Here is a 26,930-nt window from a genome sequence, read left to right on the forward strand (position 1 = left end):
CTGTTTTAATCAAGTGATGTGCAAACCTGCAGCATCGAACAAAAACTCTGCACTGAAAGAATGAAGACAGTTGATTGTTTTGATGGTGACGAACACATTTGAAAGCTGGTTATTCATTTAGCTTATTTTTAATAACATATTCATGCATGCACACATGCAGACATCACCATCTGTCTGTGAAAAGCTGAAGCTGATTAAATGAAGACTTTGTTCTCTTTGTATCGACCTGCTTCTGTCGGTCACAAGCGACTCCTTATCAATCAGAAGAAAGAACGGGCAATGTTGAGTTAAACATCAACATGTTGCAGCAACCTCCAGTGTTAGTGAGAAATACGTGGTGATGAAACGAATCAAAGGAAGCTCTCCTCTCCGCTCTTCCTCTCAGTCACACGGCCCAGTCAGAGCGTCTCCACACACCAGCTGCCGCTCAGACCTCCCTGATCATCAGCTCCTCCTCTCCGGACAGAATCAGTGACAGATATCACCTCCAACTGATGAGAGAAGAAGGAAATCAGTGTTTACACTCAGACTCTCTTCATCAGGCAGCAATGCAGAACATCCAGAATGAAGACACAAGTGGGGCTTTGTGTAGTGTAGCATGTCTCATGTTAACATGCTGGAGACATGCAGCTGGAGTTAGAGGGAGAGTCCCTGAAGGCATCACCGTGACAGATATCAGTGATGCATTTACTGCTGAAACGTGAACAGTTTTTACAGAGGAAAGCAGAACTTATTTATTGACCTCTTCTGGTCTTCTAGTGGAAACATTAGCATGAAGCTAACTGTATAGATAACAGCTAACAGAAGCTAACAGATTCACGTCTGCTTCACTGTTTCACTTCTCTTGAAGTTTTAACCACGCCCACCAGTGATGTCACAGCGCACTGACGAGTCATGGTGAACAGGTCAACATCACTGCACCAAGGTGAAAAGTGAAACCAGCAGAGGTCAGCAAAACCAGCTCTCAGGGAGATCTCTCAGGAAACACGGCTGTCAAATAATGAAGGTGATTGATTTCCTGATCTCAGAGTGCAGACCATCTGATCAATCCTGTAGTGTTCAGCTGGGAGTCAAAACGCAGGTAAGATTTGACAGTCTGTCTCCAAACACCTTGTGATGTGGTGAGCTGTGATCCAGCTTTACTTTCTGTACTCATCAGTATAACAACATGCGTCTCCACCTGCATCCAAACACACGATCACAACCAGCTCCTGATTGATCTGATCACTTGCTTTCTCTGTGTTTCTGTCCAATCCTGAAGCCCGTCACCGCTCTGCTCTGACGCTGGGAGGGGGGGTCGAGGACGTTTACCAGGAAACACTTAAACTTCACTTTGATACTGTGTTCAGTTTCACGCTGCTCAAGCCAGCCTGGACTGACCCCAACTCTCTACTGACCTCATAGCCTTCAGTCTGCAGTTTGGACTCTGCAGAAAATCACACAGCAGCTTGCGCCCTGAATCCTGCAGCTTGTTGGAGCTCAGCTGCAGCACTCTCAGATGGGAGGGGTTGGACTTCAGAGCTGAGGCCAGAGAAGCACAGCTGATCTCTGACAAACTGCAGTCAATCAAGCTGAAGAAAGAAAAAAGACATGGAGATAAAATTCATGAACAATCCAATTTGATGTGTTCAAGTTTTAAATGTGTAAATAAACATCAACATGTCTTGATTTTTGTAACCAAATCAAAGTAAAGAAATATTTCTGCTTCAGCCAGTAAACTTTCTCATGAAAACAAACATGAGGTCAGAGGTTATTCTGGATACAGTTGAGATCATTCACTAAAAATCATCAACATTAATTGACAGTAAAAACTGACAGAGGACATTTTCTCTGGTTTCTTTAACTAACAGAAGTCTTTTGTGACTGCAGAATAAATTTAGTGTAAGAAACATGAAAATATGAACAACACAGAATCTATACGGTCATGATGTGAGTTATTGATGAACAATCAATCAATCAATCAATCAATCAAATTTTATTTGTATAGCGCCAAATCATAACCAGGGTTATCTCGAGACACTTTACAGAAAGAGCAGGTGTAGACCGACTCTTTGTTAAGTTATTCAAAGAGAGGCCCAACATCAATCCACCATGAGTAGCACTTAGCAACATTCGGCACATTGGCAGAAAAACTTCCTTTTAACAGGCAGAAACCTCGAGCAGAACCAGACTCATGTTGAACAGCCATCTGCCTCGACTGGATGGGCCGAAAATGGGATAGAAGGAGATGCAGGATAGAGACAGGCAAAGAGAGCAACAACAACATATGTTCTTGTTACCACAACAACATATGTCCTTGTTACATGAACAACAACAGACACATACTTATGGTTACAATGCCAATAATAGTGGTAGAATAGGGTGAAGATTGGCTAAATAAATAAATAAATAAATAAATTAGCGAGAGAAGCAGAGTAATGATAAAGGCTGAGGTAATCGTAATTGTAACAGTTGAAGTCAACAGGTCTACTATTAGCATTAGCAGCAACAATAATGATACTATGGGGAAGGCTGATGTTAGTAGGTGTTGCAGTCGAGCAGGTCCACAGCAGCAGGTGGTCTGCAGCAACGATCCTCAGGAACCTTCAAGACAAGGGAGCACAAGAACTCCCGGGAAGATATGTGGTTAGTAATGTTAATGGGACCAGAAAATACAGAGTTAATGAGCTGCATTAATATGACAGAGAGAGAGGGAGAGTCAGAGAGAGAGGAAGAGAGAGAGAGAGAGAGAGAGAGTCAGAGAGAGAGAGAGAGAGAGAGAGAGAGAGTCAGAGAGTCAGAGAGAGAGAGAGAGAGAGAAGCTTGGTGTGTCAGATCCCCCCGGCAGTCTAAACCTATAGCAGCATAACTCTGGGCTAGTCCAAGCCTGAGCCAGCCCTAACTATAAGCTTTATCACAGAGGAAAGTTTGAACTCTTCAAAGAAGAGAGGGTGTCTGCCTCCCGGACCTTGACTGGTAGATTGTTCCAGAGGAGGGGGGCCTGGTAATTGAAGGCTCTACCTCCAACACTACTCTTAGAGACTTTAGGTACCACAAGCAGGCCTGCATCCTGGGAGCGCAATGTTCTAGAGGGGTAATATGGCACTATGAGCTCTTTAAGATATGATGGTGCCTGACCATTAAGAGCTTTGTAAGTAAGAAGAAGGATTTTAAATTCTATTCTAGATTTTACAGGAAGCCAGTGCAGAGAGGCTAATACAGGAGAGATGTGCTCTCTCTTCCTAGTTCTTGTCAGCACACGTGCTGCAGCATTTTGTACCAGCTGCAGAGTTTTTAGTGACTTATTAGGGCAGCCTGATAGTAACGAGTTACAATAATCCAACCTGGAAGTAACGAATGCATGGACTAGTTTTTCTGCATCGTTTTGAGACAAGATGTGTCTGATTTTTGCTATGTTGCGAAGATGAAAGAAGGCTGTCCTTGATATTTGTTTTATGTGGGAGATGAAGGACATATCCTGATCAAATAGAACTCCCAGATTCCTAACAGTAGTGCTGGATGCCAGGCTGATGCCATCTAGGGCAGCTATATCATTAGAGAAAGAATCTCTAAGGTGTTTTGGGCCGAGCACAATAACTTCAGTTTTGTCTGAATTAAGTAGCAGAAAGTTTCTAGTCATCCAGATCTTTATGTCCTTAAGGCATGCTTCTAGTTTAGATAGCTGATTGGTTTCATCTGGCTTCATAGATAAATATAATTGAGTATCATCTGCATAACAATGAACATTAATGGAGTGTTTCCTCATGATATTACCCAGAGGAAGCATATATAAGGTAAAAAGAATCGGTCCGAGCACAGAACCTTGTGGAACTCCATGACTAACTTTGGTTTGCATAGAGGACACATCATGAACATTAACAAACTGAGATCGATCTGATCAATAAGGTTTAAACCAACTTAGTGCAGATCCTGTAATGAACATTAACTGTTCTAGTCTCTGTAACAGGATGTGATGGTCTATCGTGTCGAAAGCGGCACTAAGATCTAACAGGACGAGTACAGAGAGAAGTCCTCTGTCTGAAGCAGTAAGTAGATCATTTGAAACTCGCACAAGGGCTGTCTCAGTGCTATGGTGGACTCTAAATCCTGACTGAAAGTCCTCAAATAAACTGTTGTTATGAAGAAAGTCACATAATTGATTAGCGACTGCTTTCTCAAGGATCTTTGAGATAAAAGGAAGGTTAGATATAGGTCTATAGTTAGCTAAGGTGCCTGAATCTAGGGTAGGCTTTTTAAGAAGTGGCTTAATTACAGCTAGTTTAAAAGACTGGGGTACATAGCCCGTCGATAAAGACATATTGATCATATCTAGTAAAGAAGTGCTAATTGAGGGAAAGACTTCCTTAAGCAGCTTGGTTGGAATCGGGTCTAAAAGACAGGTTGATGGTTTAGACGAAGATATCAGAGAATTTAGCTCAGGAAGGTCAATTGGAGAAAAACAGTGAAGGTAAACATCAGGTTTTTGAGCAGTTTCCAAAGATACATCTGCACCAGGTAACGGCAGGAGGTTACAGAGTCTCTAATCTTTTTGTCATTAAAGAAGCTCATGAAATCATCACTGCTGAGGCCTATAGGAATACTTGGCTCAGTGGAGCTGTGACTCTCTGTCAGCCTGGCTACAGTGCTGAAAAGGTACCTGGGATTGTTTTTATGTTCTTCTATGAGGGAGGAGTAGTAGACACCTCGAGCATGCCGTAGGGCCTTCCTGTATTTATTAAGACTATTTTGCCAGAGTAAACGAGACTCTTCTGTTTTGGTGGATCGCCACATTCTTTCAGATTTACGCCACATTTGCTTCAAGTTACGAGTTTCTGAGTCATACCATGGAGCTAGCCTCTGTCGTTTAATAATCTTCTTTTTTAAGGGGGCAATCGAGTCTAGAGTACTTCTCAGCAAACCTGCAGTACTATCAACAAACTGATCAAGCTGAGAGGGACTAACATTAGCATCAGAGCTTTCTGTAGTAAACAGATGTGGTAAAGAATTGTTTCCTTAAATTTAGCTACAGTCCTATCAGACAAACATCTTGTGAGTACATGTTTGTTAACTGGAGAGTAGTCGGTTAATAGGACATCGAATGTTACTAAATAGTGATCTGATAAAAGAGGATTTTGTGGGAAGACAATTAAGTTTTCGGTTTCAAGGCCATAAGCTAGAACAAGGTGGAGGGTGTGGTTAAAGCGGTGAGTAGGCTGGTTTACACTTTGAGTGAAACCAATAGAGTCCAAAAGGGACATAAATGCCATGCTAAGACTATCATTATCAACATCTACATGAATACTGAAGTCCCCTACAATAATTATTTGATCTGAACTCAGGACTAAATCTGATAAAAACTCTGAGAATTCAGTTAGAAAAGCAGAGTATGCGCCAGGAGGGCGGTATACTATCACAAATAAAACAGGCTGTAAAGTTTTCCAGGCTGGGTGTGAAAAACTCAGAACAAGGCTTTCAAAAGAGCTGAAACTAAGTTTGGGTCGAGGGTTGATTAGAAGACTAGAACTGAAGATAGCTGCCACTCCACCACCTCGACCAGTGTCTCGAGGAGTATGAGTATTAAGATGACTGGGAGGAGTGGATTCATTTAAGCTGACATATTCTTCCTGACACAGCCAAGTCTCAGTTAAAGAGAGTAAATCAATATGATCATCTGATATCAGATCGTTCACTAATAGAGCTTTAGATGACAGGGATCTGATATTTAACAGACCACATTTAATTCTCATATTTTTTGGCATAACTTCGGTTGTTGTTTTAATTTTTATTAAATTTTTTTGATTTACTCCTTTTTTATTTGAGTTTGAATTAACTGTAATAAAAGGCCTGGGTTGGGGGGCAGACACAGTCTCTATAACATTAACATTGTGGCTGGGAAACTGCTCACAGGGAAGCTCAGAGGAGTGTGTAGGACTACAGGTCTCAACTCTGGTTTGTCAGGTTTTACGACTAACAAACTTAGCCATATTACGAGACAAAAGAGCTGCACCATCCAAAGTGGGATGAATGCCGTCTCTTCCGATAAGACCAGGCTTTCCCTAGAATGTCTGCCAGTTATCTATGAAGCCCACATCGTTTGCTCGAACATGAGTTAGGTTCAGTCGGTAATGAAACACATGAGGTCTACAATAGTAACAGAGACTCAGTGAACTGACCTCAGAGTCTCCAGTCTGCAGTTTGGACTCTTCAGTCCATCACACAGCAGCTTCACTCCTGAATCCTGCAGCTCGTTGTCACTCAGGTCCAGCTCTCTCAGATGGGAGGGGTTGGACTTCAGAGCTGAGGCCAGAGAAGCACAGCTGATCTCTGACAAACTGCAGCCACTCAATCTGAATAAAGAAAAAAGACATGGAGATAAAAATCATTAACAATCCAATTTGATGTGTTCAAGTTTTAAATGTGTAAATAAACATCAACATGTCTTGATTTTTGTAACCAAATCAAAGTAAAGAAATATTTCTGCTTCAGCCAGTAAACTTTCTCATGAAAACAAACATGAGGTCAGAGGTTATTCTGGATACAGTTGAGATCATTCACTAAAAATCATCAACATTAATTGACAGTAAAAACTGACAGAGGACATTTTCTCTGGTTTCTTTAACTAACAGAAGTCTTTTGTGACTGCAGAATAAATTTAGTGTAAGAAACATGAAAATATGAACAACACAGAATCTATACGGTCATGATGTGAGTTATTGATGAACATGAGTTAGGCTCAGTCGGTAATGAAACACATGAGGTCTACAATAGTAACAGAGAGTCAGTGAACTGACCTCAGAGTCTCCAGTCTGCAGTTTGGACTCTGCAGAAAATCACACAGCAGCTTCACTGCTGAATCCTGCAGCTTGTTGTCACTCAGCTCCAGCTCTCTCAGATGGGAGGGGTTGGACTTCAGAGCTGAGGCCAGAGAAGCAAAGCTGATCTCTGACAAACTGCAGAGACTCAATCTGAATAAAGAATAATTATGTAACATCATTAATCAGTTAATGTCTAATAATCTGCTGAGAGCTGAAGAGAGTTTAGAATGAAGAAGTTAAAATGGATCCTCCAAACACCTGAACCCAACAGGATGCAGGTTAAATACTGTAACATACAACAATAAAAATAGCTCTTATTTATATTAACTCCAACATGCTGCTACTTCAAGAAAGTTGGCCAGGTCGGTGAGGATGACTGAGTCAGACGAGCAGTTATGCGAGGCTGCTGATCAGTGAATGTGTTCCCGTTATTATTGGAACCTCGTCCCGGTGCTGTTTAACGCTGTGGCCACACGAACGGACCGCTCGCGGTGAGCTGGTGCGTTTGGTGACAGGAAGTAGGATGCGTAAGTTCCCGTCACGGGGCTGCTCACGCTGATTAAACATCCATCTGAACACCGTTGGACACATGACGAGTAACCCAGCTGCAGCCCACAGGTCTGTTTGTAGTCGCCGAACCTCGTGCGGTAAAAGAAGGAGGGTTTCTGTTTTGTAAAGAAAAAAGACTTTAAAGTCCCAAATAACATGAAGTATAATCATTCATTGTTTATACGTATAAAGCACACTGCATTCATCTGGTATAGTTTCCCGTATTCTTTATATCAGAATAAATATCACAGAACAAAAAGTGATCACACTGTCAGTGTTTCCCAACATGCTGCATCTCTACTATCAGGGCAGGAACATGTCCCGTCTCCTCTGTGAAGCCTCCATCTGCTACACTCAGATATCCTGATGCCATCAGAGGACCAAACACGGCTGAGTGAGGATATTAAGAAGACTCAGGTGGCTCTGTTCACTCACAGCTCCAAACAGGGCAGGCTCCTCCTCCTTTACCTCACCTTCATACTGTGCACGAGGAACATCTGTAAAAGTCTTTCCCTGCTCAGGTGTGTTCGCTTACACTGACAAGAAAGGTCAAAGAAAGTAAAGTAAGAGTAGAAGAGCTGGCATCATGTTCTGATCAGAGAACCTCTTTTCATTCGTTAAAGCTGCAGTATGATACTGACACCACCCCGTTGTTGAGTCATGTTTCATGTTTAAGAACTTTGCATTCAGAATCTAAACAAACATGTTCATGCTGATCTGTTGCACTGACTGACGTAGAGGAGGTCATTGGTTCCCTTTAATCATCATTTTCTGGAGGTTTAAACTGCTCGGCTCAACTGGAGATGTGAGTTTTTATGAATGTGCTTCTCAAAGTGTACGAGCCTGATGCATCTCCTCGGATCACAGGGTTCATCCCCCCATCCTAGTTTGACAAAGTAGGGGCCCCCAAACAGCATCTTGCACAGGGCCCCCCACAGAGCTAGAAACGACCCTGGATCAATGTGAACTAAATCAATGTGTATTAATTCTGTTAGTAACAGAGAAGTCCTGAAATCAAAGCATCTACAGTTCCAACTATTCAGTCAGTATCAGCATCATGACTGACAGCTCCATCAACATGTTGAAGAACACATCCTGAATATATCTATCGTTATCTGATGGTTGAAGCTGAAAACATTTATTTAGTCCTTTTAGTTTAGAGTTTTTCTGAACATCATCTAAAACACATGAAGAAGAAAACATACTGACCATCAGGTGTGGATCAGTATAATATCAGCCTGATGTCTAAAGTTTAGTGTCGCCATCATTTTCACATCATATTCATCTCAGAATAGAAGAACAATAATGTTATCTGACCTCAGAGTCTCCAGTCTGCAGTTTGGACTCTGCAGAAAATCACACAGCAGCTTCACTGCTGAATCCTGCAGCTCGTTGTCACTCAGCTGCAGCTCTCTCAGATGGGAGGGGTTGGACTTCAGAGCTGAGGCCAGAGAAGCACAGCTGATCTCTGACAACCTGCAGCTCCTCAATCTGAATAAAGAAAAAAGACATGGAGATAAAATTCATTAACAATCCAATTTGATGTGTTCAAGTTTTAAATGTGTAAATAAACATCAACATGTCTTGATTTTTGTAACCAAATCAAAGTAAAGAAATATTTCTGCTTCAGCCAGTAAACTTTCTCATGAAAACAAACATGAGGTCAGAGGTTATTCTGGATACAGTTGAGATCATTCACTAAAAATCATCAACAATTTATTAACAACTATCAGGACATTTCCTACATGTTTTTAAAACACTAGAAGTCTATTGTAGGACTGTAGACGAGGTGTTTGAAGTGAAAATGTGAACACAATTAAATGTAAAACAAATGTATATGTAACCCTGTTAACATGGTTAATGGTTAAAATAAGTAGATGTTAAAATAGAATGTGGTTTAAAAAACATTATTTCATAGAAGGTTAAAAATACTGTTATAAATAAGTGTAACAAATATGTTTAAAAATGGTTAAAAGATGTAAATGTACTTTGATGCATATTTCATTTCATTTTGAAGAGTTCATGGAGACTTAATACTGTTCATCTATTGGTTGAAGGTGTGACCCGAGTTCAGACAGAAAGAGTATGTGTGATGATGAGACGGAGAGAAGTGACTGAGCCACATTATGACAAGCGTGCTTGAAGTTATAAGAAAAGTGTGTAGTTTCAATATCTGAAGACTGTCGGCTGGACATTCTGAGGTCGAATATTTGTTCTGCACCCTGTTTGTGAGCAGCGAGAGACATTTCTAAACGAAGTTGCCTTTGTAGTTGCGCACGTGCTTAGTTAGCTCACGTGCTAATTCAGTGTGTGGGTTATTAGCATTCGTTAGCGAAAACGAACGGACTTTTAGCCACTGCCCAGCTAACTCAGCTAAAGCTATCGGCTGTCTATCATCGTGTCAACGCGAAACCCTGAGGAGTTATCAGACGCGCTGTGAATGTGTGCCAAAGGTCATCACTCGGACACTGTTGCCCGCTGCCTGGCTGGAGACGACGTTGCCCTTGGACGCCTGTGTGTTGCCCTATCGGACATCTGAGACACCGACTGGTAGGCGGTTGCTGTTTGTTTCTGACTTCCACTGCTCTGTGGACTGAGCGGATAACTGCTGTGGATTTCATCGCTCTCAAGCATCACTGCATCAGGCCTGCAACGAGAGGTTTTTCTTTATTATGCCGGCTGTGTGTGTGTGTGTGTGTGTGTGTGTGTGTGTGTGTGCGCGTGCGCGTGTGTTGGAGCGTGGGCCCACTGAAGTTAGTTTGTTCAGAGAGTGTGTTCAGAGAGTGTGTTCAGAGACCATAACAGGATTTAATATCACTATTAACCGTGTCACTTAAAGAGGGGTTGTGTGATAGAGAGTTTGACATTCATTGTTATTCCTGCATTGAAATCCTGAGTAAATAATTGAGTTAATTGATTCCACAACTGTTTCTGGTGTGATATTTATCATAGAAGTGGTTGTAGAGATGAGAGGTTGATTAAGCCAAATCTTACTGTTTATCCTGCTCATTAGTTAATTATTACCCAAGATAACTTCTATCATTGTAGATTCAACAAGAAACAGAAATATTATTTTGAGCAATTTGTTACAAGAAAAATCATTTAGTTACACGAACTCAGGGCCTTTCTCTATTATAGCAGAGAGAAGTGGGCTACATATATGCATGTAAGACACAAATGAGGTTTAATCAACCATTAAACATAAAAGATTCACAACAGTAACAGAGACTCAGTGAACCGACCTCAGAGTCTCCAGTCTGCAGTTTGGACTCTGCAGAAAATCACACAGCAGCTTCACTGCTGAATCCTGCAGCTTGTTGTCACTCAGCTCCAGCTCTCTCAGATGGGAGGGGTTGGACTTCAGAGCTGAGGCCAGAGAAGCACAGCTGATCTCTGACAAACTGCAGCGACTCAATCTGAATAAAGAATAATTATGTAACATCATTAATCAGTTAATGTCTAATAATCTGCTGAGAGCTGAAGAGAGTTTAGAATGAAGAAGTTAAAATGGATCCTCCAAACACCTGAACCCAACAGGATGCAGGTTAAATACTGTAACATACAACAATAAAAATAGCTCTTATTTATATTAACTCCAACATGCTGCTACTTCAAGAAAGTTGGCCAGGTCGGTGAGGATGACTGAGTCAGACGAGCAGTTATGCGAGGCTGCTGATCAGTGAATGTGTTCCCGTTATTATTGGAACCTCGTCCCGGTGCTGTTTAACGCTGTGGCCACACGAACGGACCGTTCGCGGTGAGCTGGTGCGTTTGGTGACAGGAAGTAGGATGCGTAAGTTCCCGTCACGGGGCTGCTCACGCTGATTAAACATCCATCTGAACACCGTTGGACACATGACGAGTAACCCAGCTGCAGCCCACAGGTCTGTTTGTAGTCGCCGAACCTCGTGCGGTAAAAGAAGGAGGGTTTCTGTTTTGTAAAGAAAAAAGACTTTAAAGTCCCAAATAACATGAAGTATAATCATTCATTGTTTATACGTATAAAGCACACTGCATTCATCTGGTATAGTTTCCCGTATTCTTTATATCAGAATAAATATCACAGAACAAAAAGTGATCACACTGTCAGTGTTTCCCAACATGCTGCATCTCTACTATCAGGGCAGGAACATGTCCCGTCTCCTCTGTGAAGCCTCCATCTGCTACACTCAGATATCCTGATGCCATCAGAGGACCAAACACGGCTGAGTGAGGATATTAAGAAGACTCAGGTGGCTCTGTTCACTCACAGCTCCAAACAGGGCAGGCTCCTCCTCCTTTACCTCACCTTCATACTGTGCACGAGGAACATCTGTAAAAGTCTTTCCCTGCTCAGGTGTGTTCGCTTACACTGACAAGAAAGGTCAAAGAAAGTAAAGTAAGAGTAGAAGAGCTGGCATCATGTTCTGATCAGAGAACCTCTTTTCATTCGTTAAAGCTGCAGTATGATACTGACACCACCCCGTTGTTGACTCATGTTTCATGTTTAAGAACTTTGCATTCAGAATCTAAACAAACATGTTCATGCTGATCTGTTGCACTGACTGACGTAGAGGAGGTCATTGGTTCCCTTTAATCATCATTTTCTGGAGGTTTAAACTGCTCGGCTCAACTGGAGATGTGAGTTTTTATGAATGTGCTTCTCAAAGTGTACGAGCCTGATGCATCTCCTCGGATCACAGGGTTCATCCCCCCATCCTAGTTTGACAAAGTAGGGGCCCCCAAACAGCATCTTGCACAGGGCCCCCCACAGAGCTAGAAACGACCCTGGATCAATGTGAACTAAATCAATGTGTATTAATTCTGTTAGTAACAGAGAAGTCCTGAAATCAAAGCATCTACAGTTCCAACTATTCAGTCAGTATCAGCATCATGACTGACAGCTCCATCAACATGTTGAAGAACACATCCTGAATATATCTATCGTTATCTGATGGTTGAAGCTGAAAACATTTATTTAGTCCTTTTAGTTTAGAGTTTTTCTGAACATCATCTAAAACACATGAAGAAGAAAACATACTGACCATCAGGTGTGGATCAGTATAATATCAGCCTGATGTCTAAAGTTTAGTGTCGCCATCATTTTCACATCATATTCATCTCAGAATAGAAGAACAATAATGTTATCTGACCTCAGAGTCTCCAGTCTGCAGTTTGGACTCTGCAGAAAATCACACAGCAGCTTCACTGCTGAATCCTGCAGCTCGTTGTCACTCAGCTGCAGCTCTCTCAGATGGGAGGGGTTGGACTTCAGAGCTGAGGCCAGAGAAGCACAGCTGATCTCTGACAACCTGCAGCTCCTCAATCTGAATAAAGAAAAAAGACATGGAGATAAAATTCATTAACAATCCAATTTGATGTGTTCAAGTTTTAAATGTGTAAATAAACATCAACATGTCTTGATTTTTGTAACCAAATCAAAGTAAAGAAATATTTCTGCTTCAGCCAGTAAACTTTCTCATGAAAACAAACATGAGGTCAGAGGTTATTCTGGATACAGTTGAGATCATTCACTAAAAATCATCAACAATTTATTAACAACTATCAGGACATTTCCTACATGTTTTTAAAACACTAGAAGTCTATTGTAGGACTGTAGACGAGGTGTTTGAAGTGAAAATGTGAACACAATTAAATGTAAAACAAATGTATATGTAACCCTGTTAACATGGTTAATGGTTAAAATAAGTAGATGTTAAAATAGAATGTGGTTTAAAAAACATTATTTCATAGAAGGTTAAAAATACTGTTATAAATAAGTGTAACAAATATGTTTAAAAATGGTTAAAAGATGTAAATGTACTTTGATGCATATTTCATTTCATTTTGAAGAGTTCATGGAGACTTAATACTGTTCATCTATTGGTTGAAGGTGTGACCCGAGTTCAGACAGAAAGAGTATGTGTGATGATGAGACGGAGAGAAGTGACTGAGCCACATTATGACAAGCGTGCTTAAAGTTATAAGAAAAGTGTGTAGTTTCAATATCTGAAGACTGTCGGCTGGACATTCTGAGGTCGGATATTTGTTCTGCACCCTGTTTGTGAGCAGCGAGAGACATTTCTAAACGAAGTTGCCTTTGTAGTTGCGCACGTGCTTAGTTAGCTCACGTGCTAATTCAGTGTGTGGGTTATTAGCATTCGTTAGCGAAAACAAACGGACTTTTAGCCACTGCCCAGCTAACTCAGCTAAAGCTATCGGCTGTCTATCATCGTGTCAACGCGAAACCCTGAGGAGTTATCAGACGCGCTGTGAATGTGTGCCAAAGGTCATCACTCGGACACTGTTGCCCGCTGCCTGGCTGGAGACAACGTTGCCCTTGGACGCCTGTGTGTTGCCCTATCGGACATCGGAGACACCGACTGGTAGGCGGTTGCTGTTTGTTTCTGACTTCCACTGCTCTGTGGACTGAGCGGATAACTGCTGTGGATTTCATCGCTCTCAAGCATCACTGCATCAGGCCTGCAACGAGAGGTTTTTCTTTATTATGCCGGCTGTGTGTGTGTGTGTGTGTGTGTGTGTGTGTGCGCGTGCGCGTGTGTTGGAGCGTGGGCCCACTGAAGTTAGTTTGTTCAGAGAGTGTGTTCAGAGAGTGTGTTCAGAGACCATAACAGGATTTAATATCACTATTAACCGTGTCACTTAAAGAGGGGTTGTGTGATAGAGAGTTTGACATTCATTGTTATTCCTGCATTGAAATCCTGAGTAAATAATTGAGTTAATTGATTCCACAACTGTTTCTGGTGTGATATTTATCATAGAAGTGGTTGTAGAGATGAGAGGTTGATTAAGCCAAATCTTACTGTTTATCCTGCTCATTAGTTAATTATTACCCAAGATAACTTCTATCATTGTAGATTCAACAAGAAACAGAAATATTATTTTGAGCAATTTGTTACAAGAAAAATCATTTAGTTACACGAACTCAGGGCCTTTCTCTATTATAGCAGAGAGAAGTGGGCTACATATATGCATGTAAGACACAAATGAGGTTTAATCAACCATTAAACATAAAAGATTCACAACAGTAACAGAGACTCAGTGAACCGACCTCAGAGTCTCCAGTCTGCAGTTTGGACTCTTCAGTCCATCACACAGCAGCTTCACTCCTGAATCCTGCAGCTTGTTGTCACTCAGCTGCAGCTCTCTCAGATGGGAGGGGTTGGACTTCAGAGCTGAGGCCAGATAAGCACAGCTGATCTCTGACAACCTGCAGTCACTCAATCTGAATAAAGAATAATTATGTAACATCATTAATCAGTTAATGTTCAGTAATCTGATTTATGACATGGTGGTGTTCATTTCATCCTCACCAGAAGAAAATAAAGGCCTTTATAAATTACATGTGATGCATTTGAGGAATAACCAGTTTCTGTCCTTGAAGATGTGTTTTCCACATCAGTGGTTCAGCTAATCTTATCTCACTGTGTTTGAAACAATGATTCCCTTTAATCTCTCTTATCTGCAGACTTTAACCTTTGTTCTGCTTTAATCTTGCAGATGAAGGATTGAAAATGAGCAACATTTAGGTTCACATAATGTCCACAGACGTCTCAGTGTAATCCGTTTCAATATGTCCACACACAAAGTGTGAATGAAACTAGATTAGAAAACATTTAACAACTCATTGAGCAATCACAGCTGGGAAAGATGCTCCTTCTGTTCTAACTAGCTGCTGATGTCAGGTCCACAACAATAACAGGAGAAAATTCAGGGGTCAAAAAGGTTTTTAAAGTCAATTAAAAAGTTAGTCCATCCAGTTCTAAATCATTGTACTAATATTATTTAAACATGTGAAGAACAGCATTTAATTAAAGCAGGTTTGTTTTTGCTTCAGTTTCTTTAAGGGTCACAGCCCTTAATTTTCTATGTGCTTTCTATTAGGGATGCCAGTATTGGATTTTTTGCCGATATCCGACATGCCGATATTTTACAACTCATTTAGCCGATTACCGACACCGATATTTTTTTCCCGCACACCTAACTGCAGAGATCATCAACTCTCTCTCTATTGGAATTAGCGTACAGTATAACGGTGACACTCTTGTCACATGTGTTACAACGGTCGGGGTGACGGGTCTTGAGATGGTTCATCAAGTTTGTAGTGTTGACAGACTTTGCCTTGGCTCCTCCTCCCATCGCCGGAGCTGAGCAGTCATTGCAAAGAGCAGCTTTGCTATCTTCCAAAAAACGTCCACACCACAGACATTTTGGCTTCTAACTCTCTGATGCTGCAGGTAGACGCACGTGACATCATCACGCTGCGCCGCGCAGGTCTTCTTCACGCCGGGGACACTGCGCCGAGGTCGGGCATTTAATCAAGAATGCAGCAGCCCATTATTTTATCGGTTAATTATATCGGCGATAGTTCATTTTTAAGCCAATATCGGCCGATACCGATAACGTGCCGATAATATCGTGCATCCCTACTTTCTATAAAATGACTCTGACAGGAAGGATTGCATGAAGACGATTATCTTGGACTTCAGAAATATCTTTGTGAAAATAAAATGAAAGTAAGTAACGACTGCACAATCATTTACAGAGGGGCCCTAATACCAGAGAACGTCTGTCTCTGTTTCTCTCAGCAGTTTCCAATAAATTACAACTGTTGTTAGAATTTTCAAAATGTTATGTACTCATTATGAAACCTACAAAACCCACCTACACTTGTCTACATGGTTATTTACATCTGGACTTACTGAGCCTTCCTGCAGTTCCTCACAGCTGGAATCAGTCTCAGTCGTCCCTCCTTTGTTGTGTTGTACTTCTTCAGGTCCAACTCATCCAGAACCTCCTCTGACATCTGCAGCATGTAGGCCAGAGCAGAGCAGTGGATCTCAGAGAGTTTTCTCTCTGATCTGTTCTCTGACTTCAGGAACTTTTGGATCTCCTGATGGACCGAGTGGTCGTTCATCTCCGTCAGACAGTGGAAGATGTTGATGCTTCTGTCAGGAGAGGTGCTGGTCTTCTTCCCCTTCAGGTTGTTGATGACTCTTTGGATCATTTCTGGACTGGTGTCTGTGCGACCCAGCAGGCTTCCTAAGAGTCTTTGGTTTGACTCCAGAGAGAGGCCATGAAGGAAGCGAACAAACAAGTCAAGGTGACCATTTTTACTTCTCAGGGATTTAATCATTGCTCCGTTTAGGAGGACATCCAGAGTTGAATCTGCATGTTTTTTTCCCAGGAAAGCCTCCAGTACCTCTGTGCTTCTGTTGGTGTAACAGTGGAACATGTAAACTGCAGCCAGAAACTCCTGAATGCTCAGATGAACGAAGCAGTAGACTGTTTTCTGGAAGATCACACTCTCTCTTTTGAAGATCTCTGTACAAACTCCTGAGTACACCGAGGCCTCTGTGACATCCAGACCACACTGCTCCAGGTCTTCTTGGTAGAACATGATGTTTCCTTTCTTCAGATGTTCAAACGCCAGCCTCCCCAGCTTCAGGAGAACTTCCCTGTCAGCCTTGATCAGCTCCTGTGGACTCATCTCTTGTCCCTCATCATACTTCTGCTTCTTCCTCTTTGTCTGAACCAGCAGGAAGTGTGAGTACATGTCAGTCAGGGTCCTGGGCAGCTCTCCTCTCTGGCCTGTGGTCAACATGTGCTCCAGAACTGTCGCAGTGATCCAGCAGAAGACTGGGATTAGACACATGATGTGGAGGCTCCTGGATGTCTTGATGTGTGAGATGACTCTGCTGGACAGCTCTTCATCACCGAACCTCCTCCTGAAGTACTCCTCCTTCTGGGCGTCAGTGAAGCCTCGTACTTCTGTTACCCTGTCCACACATGAAGGAGGGATCTGATTGGCTGCTGCAGGCCGAGAAGTTATCCAGACGAGAGCCGAGGGAAGCAGATTTCCCTTAATAAGGTTTGTCAACAGCAGGTTAACTGATGACCTCTGTGAGACGTCAGACACAACCTGAGTGTTGTGGAAATCTAATGAAAGTCTGCTTTCATCCAGGCCGTCAAAGATGAACAACAGTTTACAGACAGCGAGCGTCTCTGCTGTGAGCTTCTGTAATGTTGGATGGAAATCATGGAGCAGCTGGAGGAGACTGCACTGCTCGTCTCTGATCAGGTTCAGCTCCCTGAAGGAAAGCAGAATCAGCAGACTGATATGTTGGTTCTCCGAGCCCTCTGCCCAGTCCAGAGTGAACTTCTGCACTGAGAAGGTTTTTCCAACACCAGCGACGCCGTTGGTCAGAACGACTCTGATGTGATTCTGTTGGTCAGGAAAGGCTTTGAAGATGTCGTGGCACTTGATTGGAGTGTCATGGAGGGTCTCCATCTTGGAAGCAGTCTCAAGCTGCCTCACTTCATGTTGGGTATTTACCTCTTCACTCTGTCCCTCTGTGATGTAGAGCTCAGTGAAGATCCTGTTGAGGAGGGTTCTACTTCCTGCTTCAGTTCCTTCAGTCACACATTCACATCTCCTCCTCAGACTCATCTTGTGTTCTTCTAAAACCTGCTGCAGACCACCTGCCGCTAGAAAAGAGAAGTGAGACAAAGCAAAGAAAAATTATATTCTGGTGATCATTTTAATGACCATAAAAAGATATGAATAAGTGAAGGTCAGAGATGCTCCTTTTTCTGACTGTGTGTCTGTATACATGTTTGATTGACAGCAGAGCAGCAGACTGCGCCTCAGCAGCTGGTCTGCTGCTCTTCACCTAAACGTCTCACTGTGGGTTGAGCTTTAAATGCTTTAAATGTACCATGAAAGCTAAGCTTGTAAAAACATAAACCTAAAAGGACATTCGTCGCTTCTTGGATAGACACATACAACTTGATGTTGGATCGTCAGGTTTGTACCAACACAAAGTCTGCTCACGTTTTCAAAGGGACACAGTGACTGGTCTCAGAGAAGGTGGGTGAACACCTGTTGGCAGTGAAACTCGTATCAGATTCATGAATGTGGAACCTCATTTCTGCATGAAGAGCAAGCGGCAGCCTCCGGGGTTGAAGCTGATGCAGAAGGGCCACAAAGCGCAGTTCCTCGAGTGCAGCAGACATAAACATGTTTACAGCCTGGTACAAAAACTGTTTCGTTATAAAGAGATCATTTTATTGTTCAGGATAACTGTACAGGGGTGCGTTTTTTAATAACACACCTGTTTTAATATATTAAGCCTTAAATCATAGGGGCCGGATCACTTGATTGACAGGTGGATCCTGCTGGCTGTCAGACGTCACAGACACAGACACTGAGCTTACCTTCACCTGTTTGTGTTGTTGGAGCCTTTAGAGGACGAATAATCTCTCTGTGTGTTTATGTAACTTTGTGTGCGTGCAGTCTGAGCTCCAGCTTTACGTGAGTTAATGTTCCTGTTATTGTGTTGATATATTGTTAGCACTAAGCAGCAGGTATACTGAGCTAGTGATGAAGAGACCGGTTATTTACAGTCTTCTAATCAACCCTCGACCCAAACTTAGTTTCTGCTCTTTTGAAAGCCTTGTTCTGAGTTTTTCACCCCCAGCCTGTAAAACTTTACAGCCTGTTTTATTTGTGATAGTATACCGCCCTCCTGGCGTTTTTATCAGGTTTAGTCCTGAGTTCAGATCAAATAATTATTGTAGGGGACTTCAGTATTCATGTAGATGTTGATAATGATAGTCTTAGCATGGCATTTATGTCCCTTTTGGACTCTATTGGTTTCACTCAAAGTGTAAACCAGCCTACTCACCGCTTTAACCACACCCTCCACCTTGTTCTAGCTTATGGCCTTGAAACCGAAAACTTAATTGTCTTCCCACAAAATCCTCTTTTATCAGATCACTATTTAGTAACATTCGATGTCTTATTAACCGACTACTCTCCAGTTAACAAAAATGTACTCACAAGATGTTTGTCTGATAGGACTGTAGCTAAATTTAAGGAAACAATTCTTTACCACATCTGTTTACTACAGAAAGCTCTGATGCTAATGTTAGTCCCTCTCAGCTTGATCAGTTTGTTGATAGTCCTGCAGGTTTGCTGAGAAGTACTCTAGACTCGATTGCCCCCTTAAAAAAGAAGATTATCAAACGACAGAGGCTAGCTCCATGGTATGACTCAGAAACTCGTAACTTGAAGCAAATGTGGCGTAAATTTGAAAGAATGTGGCGATCCACCAAAACAGAAGAGTCTCGTTTACTCTGGCAAAACAGTCTTAATAAATACAGGAAGGCCCTACGGCATGCTCGAGGTGTCTACTACTCCTCCCTCATAGAAGAACATAAAAACAATCCCAGGTACCTTTTCAGCACTGTAGCCAGGCTGACAGAGAGTCACAGCTCCACTGAGCCAAGTATTCCTATAGGCCTCAGCAGTGACGATTTCATGAGCTTCTTTAAGGACAAAAAGATTAGAGACTCTGTAACCTCCTGCCGTTACCTGGTGCAGGTGTATCTTTGGAAACTGCTCACACACCTGATGTTTACACTGTTTTTCTCCAGTTGACCTTCCTGAGCTAAATTCTCTGATATCTTCGTCTAAACCATCAACCTGTCTTTGAGACCCGATTCCAACCAAGCTGCTTCAGGAAGTCTTTCCCTCAGTTAGCACTTCTTTACTAGATATGATCAATACAGTGGGTACGGAAAGTATTCAGACCCCTTTAAATTTTTCACTCTTTGTTTCATTGCAGCCATTTGCTAAAATCGAAAAAGTTCTTTTTTTTTTCTCATTAATGTACACTCAGCAACCCATCTTGACAGAAAAAAACAGAAATGTAGAACTTTTGGCAAATTTATTAAAAAAAACAAACTGAAATATCACATGGTCATAAGTATTCAGACCCTTTGCTCAGTATTGAATAGAAGCACCCTTTTGAGCTAGTACAGCCATGAGTCTTCTTGGGAATGATGCAACACGTTTTTCACACCTGGATTTGGGGATCCTCTGCCATTCTTCCTGGCAGATCCTCTCCAGTTCTGTCAGGTTGGATGGTGAACGTTGGTGGAGAGCCATTTTCAGGTCTCTCCAGAGATGCTCAATTGGGTTTAGGTCAGGGCTCTGGCTGGGCCAGTCAAGAATAGACAGACTTGGTCCGAAGCCACTCCTTTGTTATTGTAGCTATGTGCTTTGGGTCATTGTCTTGTTGGAAGGTGAACCTTCGGCCCAGTCTGAGGTCCTGAGCACTCTGGAGGAGGTTTTCTTCCAGGATATCTCTGTACTTGGCCGCATTCATCTTTCCTTCAATTGCAACCAGTCGTCCTGTCCCTGCAGCTGAAAAACACCCCCATAGCATGATGCTGCCACCACCATGTTTCACTGTTGGGATTGTATTGGGCAGGTGATGAGCAGTGCCTGGTTTTCTCCACACATACCGCTTAGAATTAACGCCAAAAAGTTCAATCTTGGTCTCATCAGACCAGAGAATCTTATTTCTCATAGTCTGGGAGTCCTCCATGTGTTTTTTGGCAAACTCTATGCGGGCTTTCATATGTCTTGCACTGAGGAGAGGCTTCCGTCGGGCCACTCTGCCATAAAGCCCCGACTGGTGGAGGGCTGCAGTGATAGTTGACTTTGTGGAACTTTCTCCCATCTCCCTACTGCATCTCTGGAGCTCAGCCACAGTGATCTTTGGGTTCTTCTTTACCTCTCTTACCAAGGCTCTTCTCCCACGATTGCTCAGTTTGGCCGGACGGCCAGGTCTAGGAAGAGTTCTGGTCATCCCATACTTCTTCCATTTAAGGATTATGGAGGCCACTGTGCTCTTAGGAACCTTGAGTGCTGCAGAAATTCTTTTGTAACCTTGGCCAGATCTGTGCCTTGCCAAAATTCTGTCTCTGAGCTCCTTGGGCAGTTCCTTCGACCTCATGATTCTCTTTGTTCTGACATGCACTGTGAGCTGTAAGGTCTTATATAGACAGGTGTGTGCCTTTCCTAATCAAGTCCAATCAGTTTAATTAAACACAGCTGGACTCCAATGAAGGAGTAGAACCATCTCAAGGAGGATCAGAAGAAATGGACAGCATGTGAGTTAAATATGAGTGTCACAGCAAAGGGTCTGAATACTTATGACCATGTGATATTTCAGTTTTTCTTTTTTAATAAATTTGCCAAAAGTTCTACATTTCTGTTTTTTTCTGTCAAGATGGGTTGCTGAGCGTACATTAATGAGAAAAAAAAATGAACTTTTTCGATTTTAGCAAATGGCTGCAATGAAACAAAGAGTGAAAAATTTAAAGGGGTCTGAATACTTTCCGTACCCACTGTATGTCTTTATCGACGGGCTATGTACCCCAGCCTTTTAAACTAGCTGTAATTAAGCCACTTCTTAAAAAGCCTACCCATGATTCAGGCACCTTAGCTAACTATAGACCTATATCTAACCTTCCTTTTACCTCAAAGATCCTTGAGAAAGCAGTCGCTAATCAATTATGTGACTTTCGTCATAACAACAGTTTATTTGAGGACTTTCAGTCAGCGAGTCCGCTTCTTCTTTAGTCTGATAACTAAACACCTGCAGTCAGTCACCGACAGAATCTCCTCCTGGGAAAGTCAAACCAGCTCATTCATCATTTATACAGTCTATGGATAATAACTGCTAGCTACGCTGAGGAGCATATAGCCTAGCTTCATAGCTGTAGCAGGCTGATTCATGCGGCCCGCCCATAGAGCTCAGCCATAGGCTGTAGCTCGCTCAAGCTCCGCCTCTTTGCCTGCCTCTGGATTAGCAGGCTCTGGCATTTCCAATATGGCGACCCCCAGCGGCGGCACAATTCGGGCTTCAAGACGCTGCTTCAGGAACCAATGGGTGACGTCACTGAGACTACGTCCATTATTTATACAGTCTATGATTAAGAGGCTTGAAACTACAGCCTACCACATGTGGGCTGCTGGTCAAAGTCTGTGTGTCAGGCTGCCGTCTGCCTGTTTAATGCAGAGTTCAAAGTTCTCCATGTCATTCAGAGAACAGAAATTAATTATTCATTCATCATAATAATATAACCTACACATACCGAACACATATTTCTCTCACAGGAGATCACAGACGAATGATACAGCAGAACATGGAGTTAAATGTCACCTGGACTTTGAGTGTAATGATATTCATCAACATGTTAACGTGAGCACACAGGTGTGCAGCCTTACTTTGTACAGAGCTGGTCTGAAAGGCGGTCTGAGGTCCTGTTCTGGATCTTTTTCCACACTGGGGACAGGAGGAGTGTACTGGTGAACCAGACTGGTCCCAGTATGAGGTGATGCACTGTCTGCAGAACCAGTGCCCACAGCTGATGGAGACTGGATCCTTCAGGACGTCCTGACACACAGCGCAGCAGGACGGCTGCTCCTCCACAGGAGCATGACTCCTCTTCCTCCCTCTGTGAACACATGTCTTTATAACTGAACTGATCTGTTGACTCTTTGAAAAATAAAGATTTGGACACAGATAACAATTTAAGTGTCGTCACATTTCTGTTTGAATTCAGCCTTTAGACTGCATCTTTCTTTCATAAAGCCTCATTCACTGCTTTTCCTGTCTGAGGAAACATTTAGTGATCTGCCTGTAGTTTGTCATCACTACAAACTTCACACTACCTGTAGGAGCCATTCCTCACTTGTGTTTTGTGCAGGTACCTTATTTTGACCACAAGGGTGTAGTGTAGTTCTGTTTCTGTTTAGCTGGTAACCACCCAGTTACCTCATAGTCACAACACTTCCTGCAGCTGCTTCACAGTGAAGCCTCCAATCAAACAGAGCAGAGAAAGGCTTGTTCAGCTCTGAGCTTCTTTAGAACCTTTGAGTTCAAAGATGAACAACAATACAAACTTAATTAGTCCACTAAAATGACACTTTGGACTTTTAAAGTTATGGTTGGATGAGGCCCTCATCAGGGTGTAATCTACAGTAGATGTTGGTCAGCATGTCCTCTGTTTGAAGAAGCTGCTGGGAGTATTCACTATATTTATCATGTTTGCTTCACCTCGCCTCAAACAGCCCTTTCCTTCTGCACTTTGTTTTCCTCACCTGTGTTTAAGTTCCACGTTCCTGCTCACGGAGCACACGGTGTCAGATTAGTGTCAGCAGGTAACCAAAGAGAAAACAAGAAAATAAAAAGATGATGGAAACGACAAGAAGGAAACAAGAGGACACTTTTTCAAACATGGCCGTGCTGGCAGTCATCTGCTGCAGGTGATAAACTCACTACTGACAGGAAGGACGATGATCAGGTTAGATCACATTTTCGTTCATGTCACATGAAGCCTTGATAAAGTCTCTGATGACAACGATAATAAAGAAGCTCTGAACACTCAAACAGCTGCCGCTGTCGTTCATGAGGAGGTTTAAATGTGTTACATTAGATCACAGTGTTTCTAGGTGACTGACAGCTGTCACAGATACTCAGAGGAACAGGACATGAATGGTTCTTCTTTGATCCTTCAAACATTAATGGGTGGATGTTCGGGGTGTGCATCTCTCCCTCAGACGATCTGATACACATCCAGACACATGAGCTACGACAGCATTCATGGACGATACGTTTGAATCTAGAACGATCCAGTGCCACTCAATCTGGTGCAATGTGATTGGATACGATGCGTTTTCATGCACTTCTTCTCAGTTATATTTCTGATATTCATTTTCCATCACAAATGAAATGACCCTCATTCTATCAACGGGGCTCTGCTCATCTTCAAACACACCTGTTTCCTGATAGAGAACCCAGGAATGTTTCACTTCATGGAGTGTGGATAAACAGCCCCTCAAACTTCTAAATAATAGATTCTCACTAATGGAACAAATTCAAGCTGAGTGAACCAGAAAAGGAGCTCTGTGTGTCACATCGGAGCCAACGAGCTCGCACATGTGCTAAAATAAAGACAACAAACATCAATAAATCAGTTTCATCATTTGGTTATTGCCACTCGCTCTGCATTTCACTGTCCTGGTTTCACTTTGATCTTCAGTTTGACGAACATTTGTGACACGTGCTTGTGAGCAAAACACTGTCTGCTCGGTGTGCTGTACGTCGGCTCAGAGGTCTTAACGTGTCTTGAAAGCCATCACTCTGAACTACACTGTAAGGTCCTACAGTGTTAACAACACACCGGGCTAAAGATCACCACAGACTTCATGGAGCTGTGGCTGGCTAAGTGATTTATAACTTGAGCTCAGAGCTCAGGTCAGCAGTTAACTATCTCCCCTCACTTCTTCCTGTCATGAGCACAGAGAAACAGAAGGAGGGGCCTGAAACTGTGTGCAGTAAGAGAGGAGAGGGGCAGCAGGTTTCATCAGAGGTTCATAAACATGAGATCCTGTCAGTTGTCTTACTCTGTGTCTGACGGTCCAGGTTCAGTTCTGAAGTTTAGAGGAATTTCTTTGGACCGATCACTCTTCAGAGACAGACAGCTGGATACAGGAGACCCTGCTCTGTCCTCCGTTTCCTCTAAACAAACACTCATCTTCTGCTCTGAAGTCAGTCTGAAAGGTAAAACAGTAACACACAGTGAGTTCAGACACAGGGAACAAGAGAAACAAGTTTGTTTAAAAGTCACACCCAAGACTGAGAGAACAGGAAGTAACACACACACACACACACACACACACACACACACGCAGTATGATAACAGCAGCCTGTCCCAACAGTAATCAAACCGCTCAGTTCCCTCCTCTACAGTTCACAGGGAGAAAACTGACTCTGACACTTTAGAGGTGAAATAATAAAAATGCTGGATTAATACTCACCCTCCTTCAGCCTTCAGATTCCCTCTTCTGTTCTGTCGACTCAAAATGGCTGAACTGTCTGAATACTTTCACTTTGAGCGGGCCCTCCCAGCCTGGATCACATGGTCAGTGTTGCCCCGCCCTCCTCCATTTACAGGAAAGCAAGGTTTATCTTGTGTGTTTGTGTGTGTGTGTGTGTGTGTGTGTGTGTGTGTGTGTGTGTGTGTGTGTGTGGGCCTTAGTCAAAGTTAATATTGAAATGATTTGAAATGAATCAGCTGTGTTGAAGTAAACACAAGTGCTTTACACTGAATAAAACGTGTCTGTTTTCTTTCATAGACTTCTATGCAGCACAAACAGTTAACATCAGCTCCTTCATGTTCCGGATCTGGAGCTTTAAGGTTTACAAATGAACACCTGGTCATCTGGGTCAAACCCACACCTGCTGCTGTAATGAGACAGAACCTTTAAATACTCTCAGAAACTTCTGGATTAGACATTATTCTGTGTTTCACTGGCGTTACATATATTCAGAAACCAAGGAAGCAGCCAGAATATAACATAAATATTAAAGTTGTATTATCAACTGTTATTGCTTTGGAGTCTTTGGAGACTCTGGAAACACCTTTAGAACTACAGTAAATGTTGCTGTAAGGATGTCAGGACACAACACTTAAATGTAACAGAGCATCCTCCTGCACTGAGTGCAGCATGTGTTTAAACAAGCAGCTCATCGCCCTGTGGATGAAGCTGTGAGGTAGTGTTGATTGTGATCGTCATACTGACGATACGATGACTTATATTTAACGGATATCATCAGAGGAAGAAGATACATATTTTCTGAGTCATGTTACCTTAGTCAAATATTAGATAGCTGACAGCTAGCTACATCTAGTTGTCTTAGTAATTATACCTAAGCCAGCTAACTAGGGAAGTCGAGTTAGCTAACAGCTGATCTCGGATCCCATCATCTACAGTCTGACGACGATGAATCCTCTGGGGACAAAGGTGTGAAGCAGGCGGTTAGCGATAAACGACTTCCTACTGCATGGTTACTAAAAAGAAACAGCTTGTCTTGTGATTGATTTAATTAACGAAATGTCAACATCATGAAGCAGATTAGTAACAAGTCAACATGAAGCTTTGTCAGGTCTGTCCTCAAGAGGAGAAGAAAACGACTTTAACATGACAAGTTTGTTGAATGGAGGGCGGAGCCTCTGGCTTCAGAACCTGCTCCTTGTCGGCCTCTCGTCCGCCACTCCGGACCCCCCTCCAGGCAAATTCCAGCACTTCTCCCACAACAGGACTCGCCATTCCCTACCGCTCTTCACACCTGCACCCGCCGGCCGCTCCCCCTCCGACCACGCTCATCATCGGAGACTCGATCATAAGGAAGAAAAATGCCGCCACCTTTTGTTTTCCAGGCATCAAAGTCATCGACATTCTGGAAAAGATCCCCAGCATCCTGGCTGAACACCCGCTCGCCCGGAATGTTATCGTGTTGACTGCAATGATTTCTGACCGATCATCGGTTACTAAAGCATGACTTCAGTAAACTTCTGGACTCCCTCGTGACCCAGGACAGACATGTCGTCATAAGCGGACCTATCCCCCCACACAACCGCAGCGTGAGTCGTTTTGCCGCACGCTGATTTCCATACATGGCTGCAATCTACTTGCACAGCCCGCAACGCAGCCTTCATTGATAACTTTAACCTCTTTTGGAAACGTCCAGCCCTCTTTCCCCCCGATGGATTCCACTTCCATGGCACAGGCTGACGCACTCTAACAGATAACATTTTCTAATGATCTTCTCCCTTGCACTGACTGTCCGATTCCACCTGCCGTCACCTGGTCATTTCCGACCAGACAAGGCATCACCTCCTCCCCACACAAACCGCACTTGCTCCCCCTTGTGGCCAGGAGAGTTT

General features: G+C 42.8%; 1 protein-coding gene across 1 annotated transcript; it reads right to left on the reverse strand.

Annotated features, from left to right (window-relative positions):
- Window positions 1-1,360: 1,360 nt before the first annotated feature.
- Window positions 1,361-25,039, reverse strand: LOC138595710 (NACHT, LRR and PYD domains-containing protein 12-like). The gene is made up of 11 exons (XM_069667078.1): window positions 25,021-25,039; window positions 24,607-24,756; window positions 22,426-22,655; window positions 16,046-17,831; window positions 14,395-14,568; window positions 12,476-12,649; window positions 10,586-10,759; window positions 8,661-8,834; window positions 6,771-6,944; window positions 6,153-6,326; window positions 1,361-1,571 (listed from the first exon to the last, which is right to left on the reverse strand). The coding sequence occupies exons 2-11, from the start codon at window positions 24,735-24,737 to the stop codon at window positions 1,361-1,363; spliced, it is 3,402 nt and encodes a 1,133-aa protein (XP_069523179.1). The 5' UTR covers window positions 24,738-24,756; window positions 25,021-25,039.
- Between the last annotated feature and the right edge of the window lie 1,891 nt (window positions 25,040-26,930).

Source organism: Semicossyphus pulcher, unplaced genomic scaffold, assembly GCF_022749685.1.
Source record: "Semicossyphus pulcher isolate SPU_LCO1_2020_fin unplaced genomic scaffold, fSemPul1.0.p SCAF_18, whole genome shotgun sequence".
NCBI lineage: Eukaryota > Metazoa > Chordata > Actinopteri > Labriformes > Labridae > Semicossyphus > Semicossyphus pulcher.

Excerpts from the sequence above, each read along its gene's own strand:
- LOC138595710 (XM_069667078.1), bottom strand. The coding sequence starts at position 24,737 with ATGAGTGTTTGTTTAGAGGAAACGGAGGACAGAGCAGGGTCTCCTGTA. Across the intron at positions 14,569-16,045 it reads AGGAACTGCAGGAAGGCTCA|ATTGAGTGACTGCAGGTTGT; the intron begins GTAAGTCCAGAT and ends TTCTTTATTCAG. Across the intron at positions 10,760-12,475 it reads TGCAGACTGGAGACTCTGAG|ATTGAGTCGCTGCAGTTTGT; the intron begins GTCAGATAACAT and ends TTCTTTATTCAG.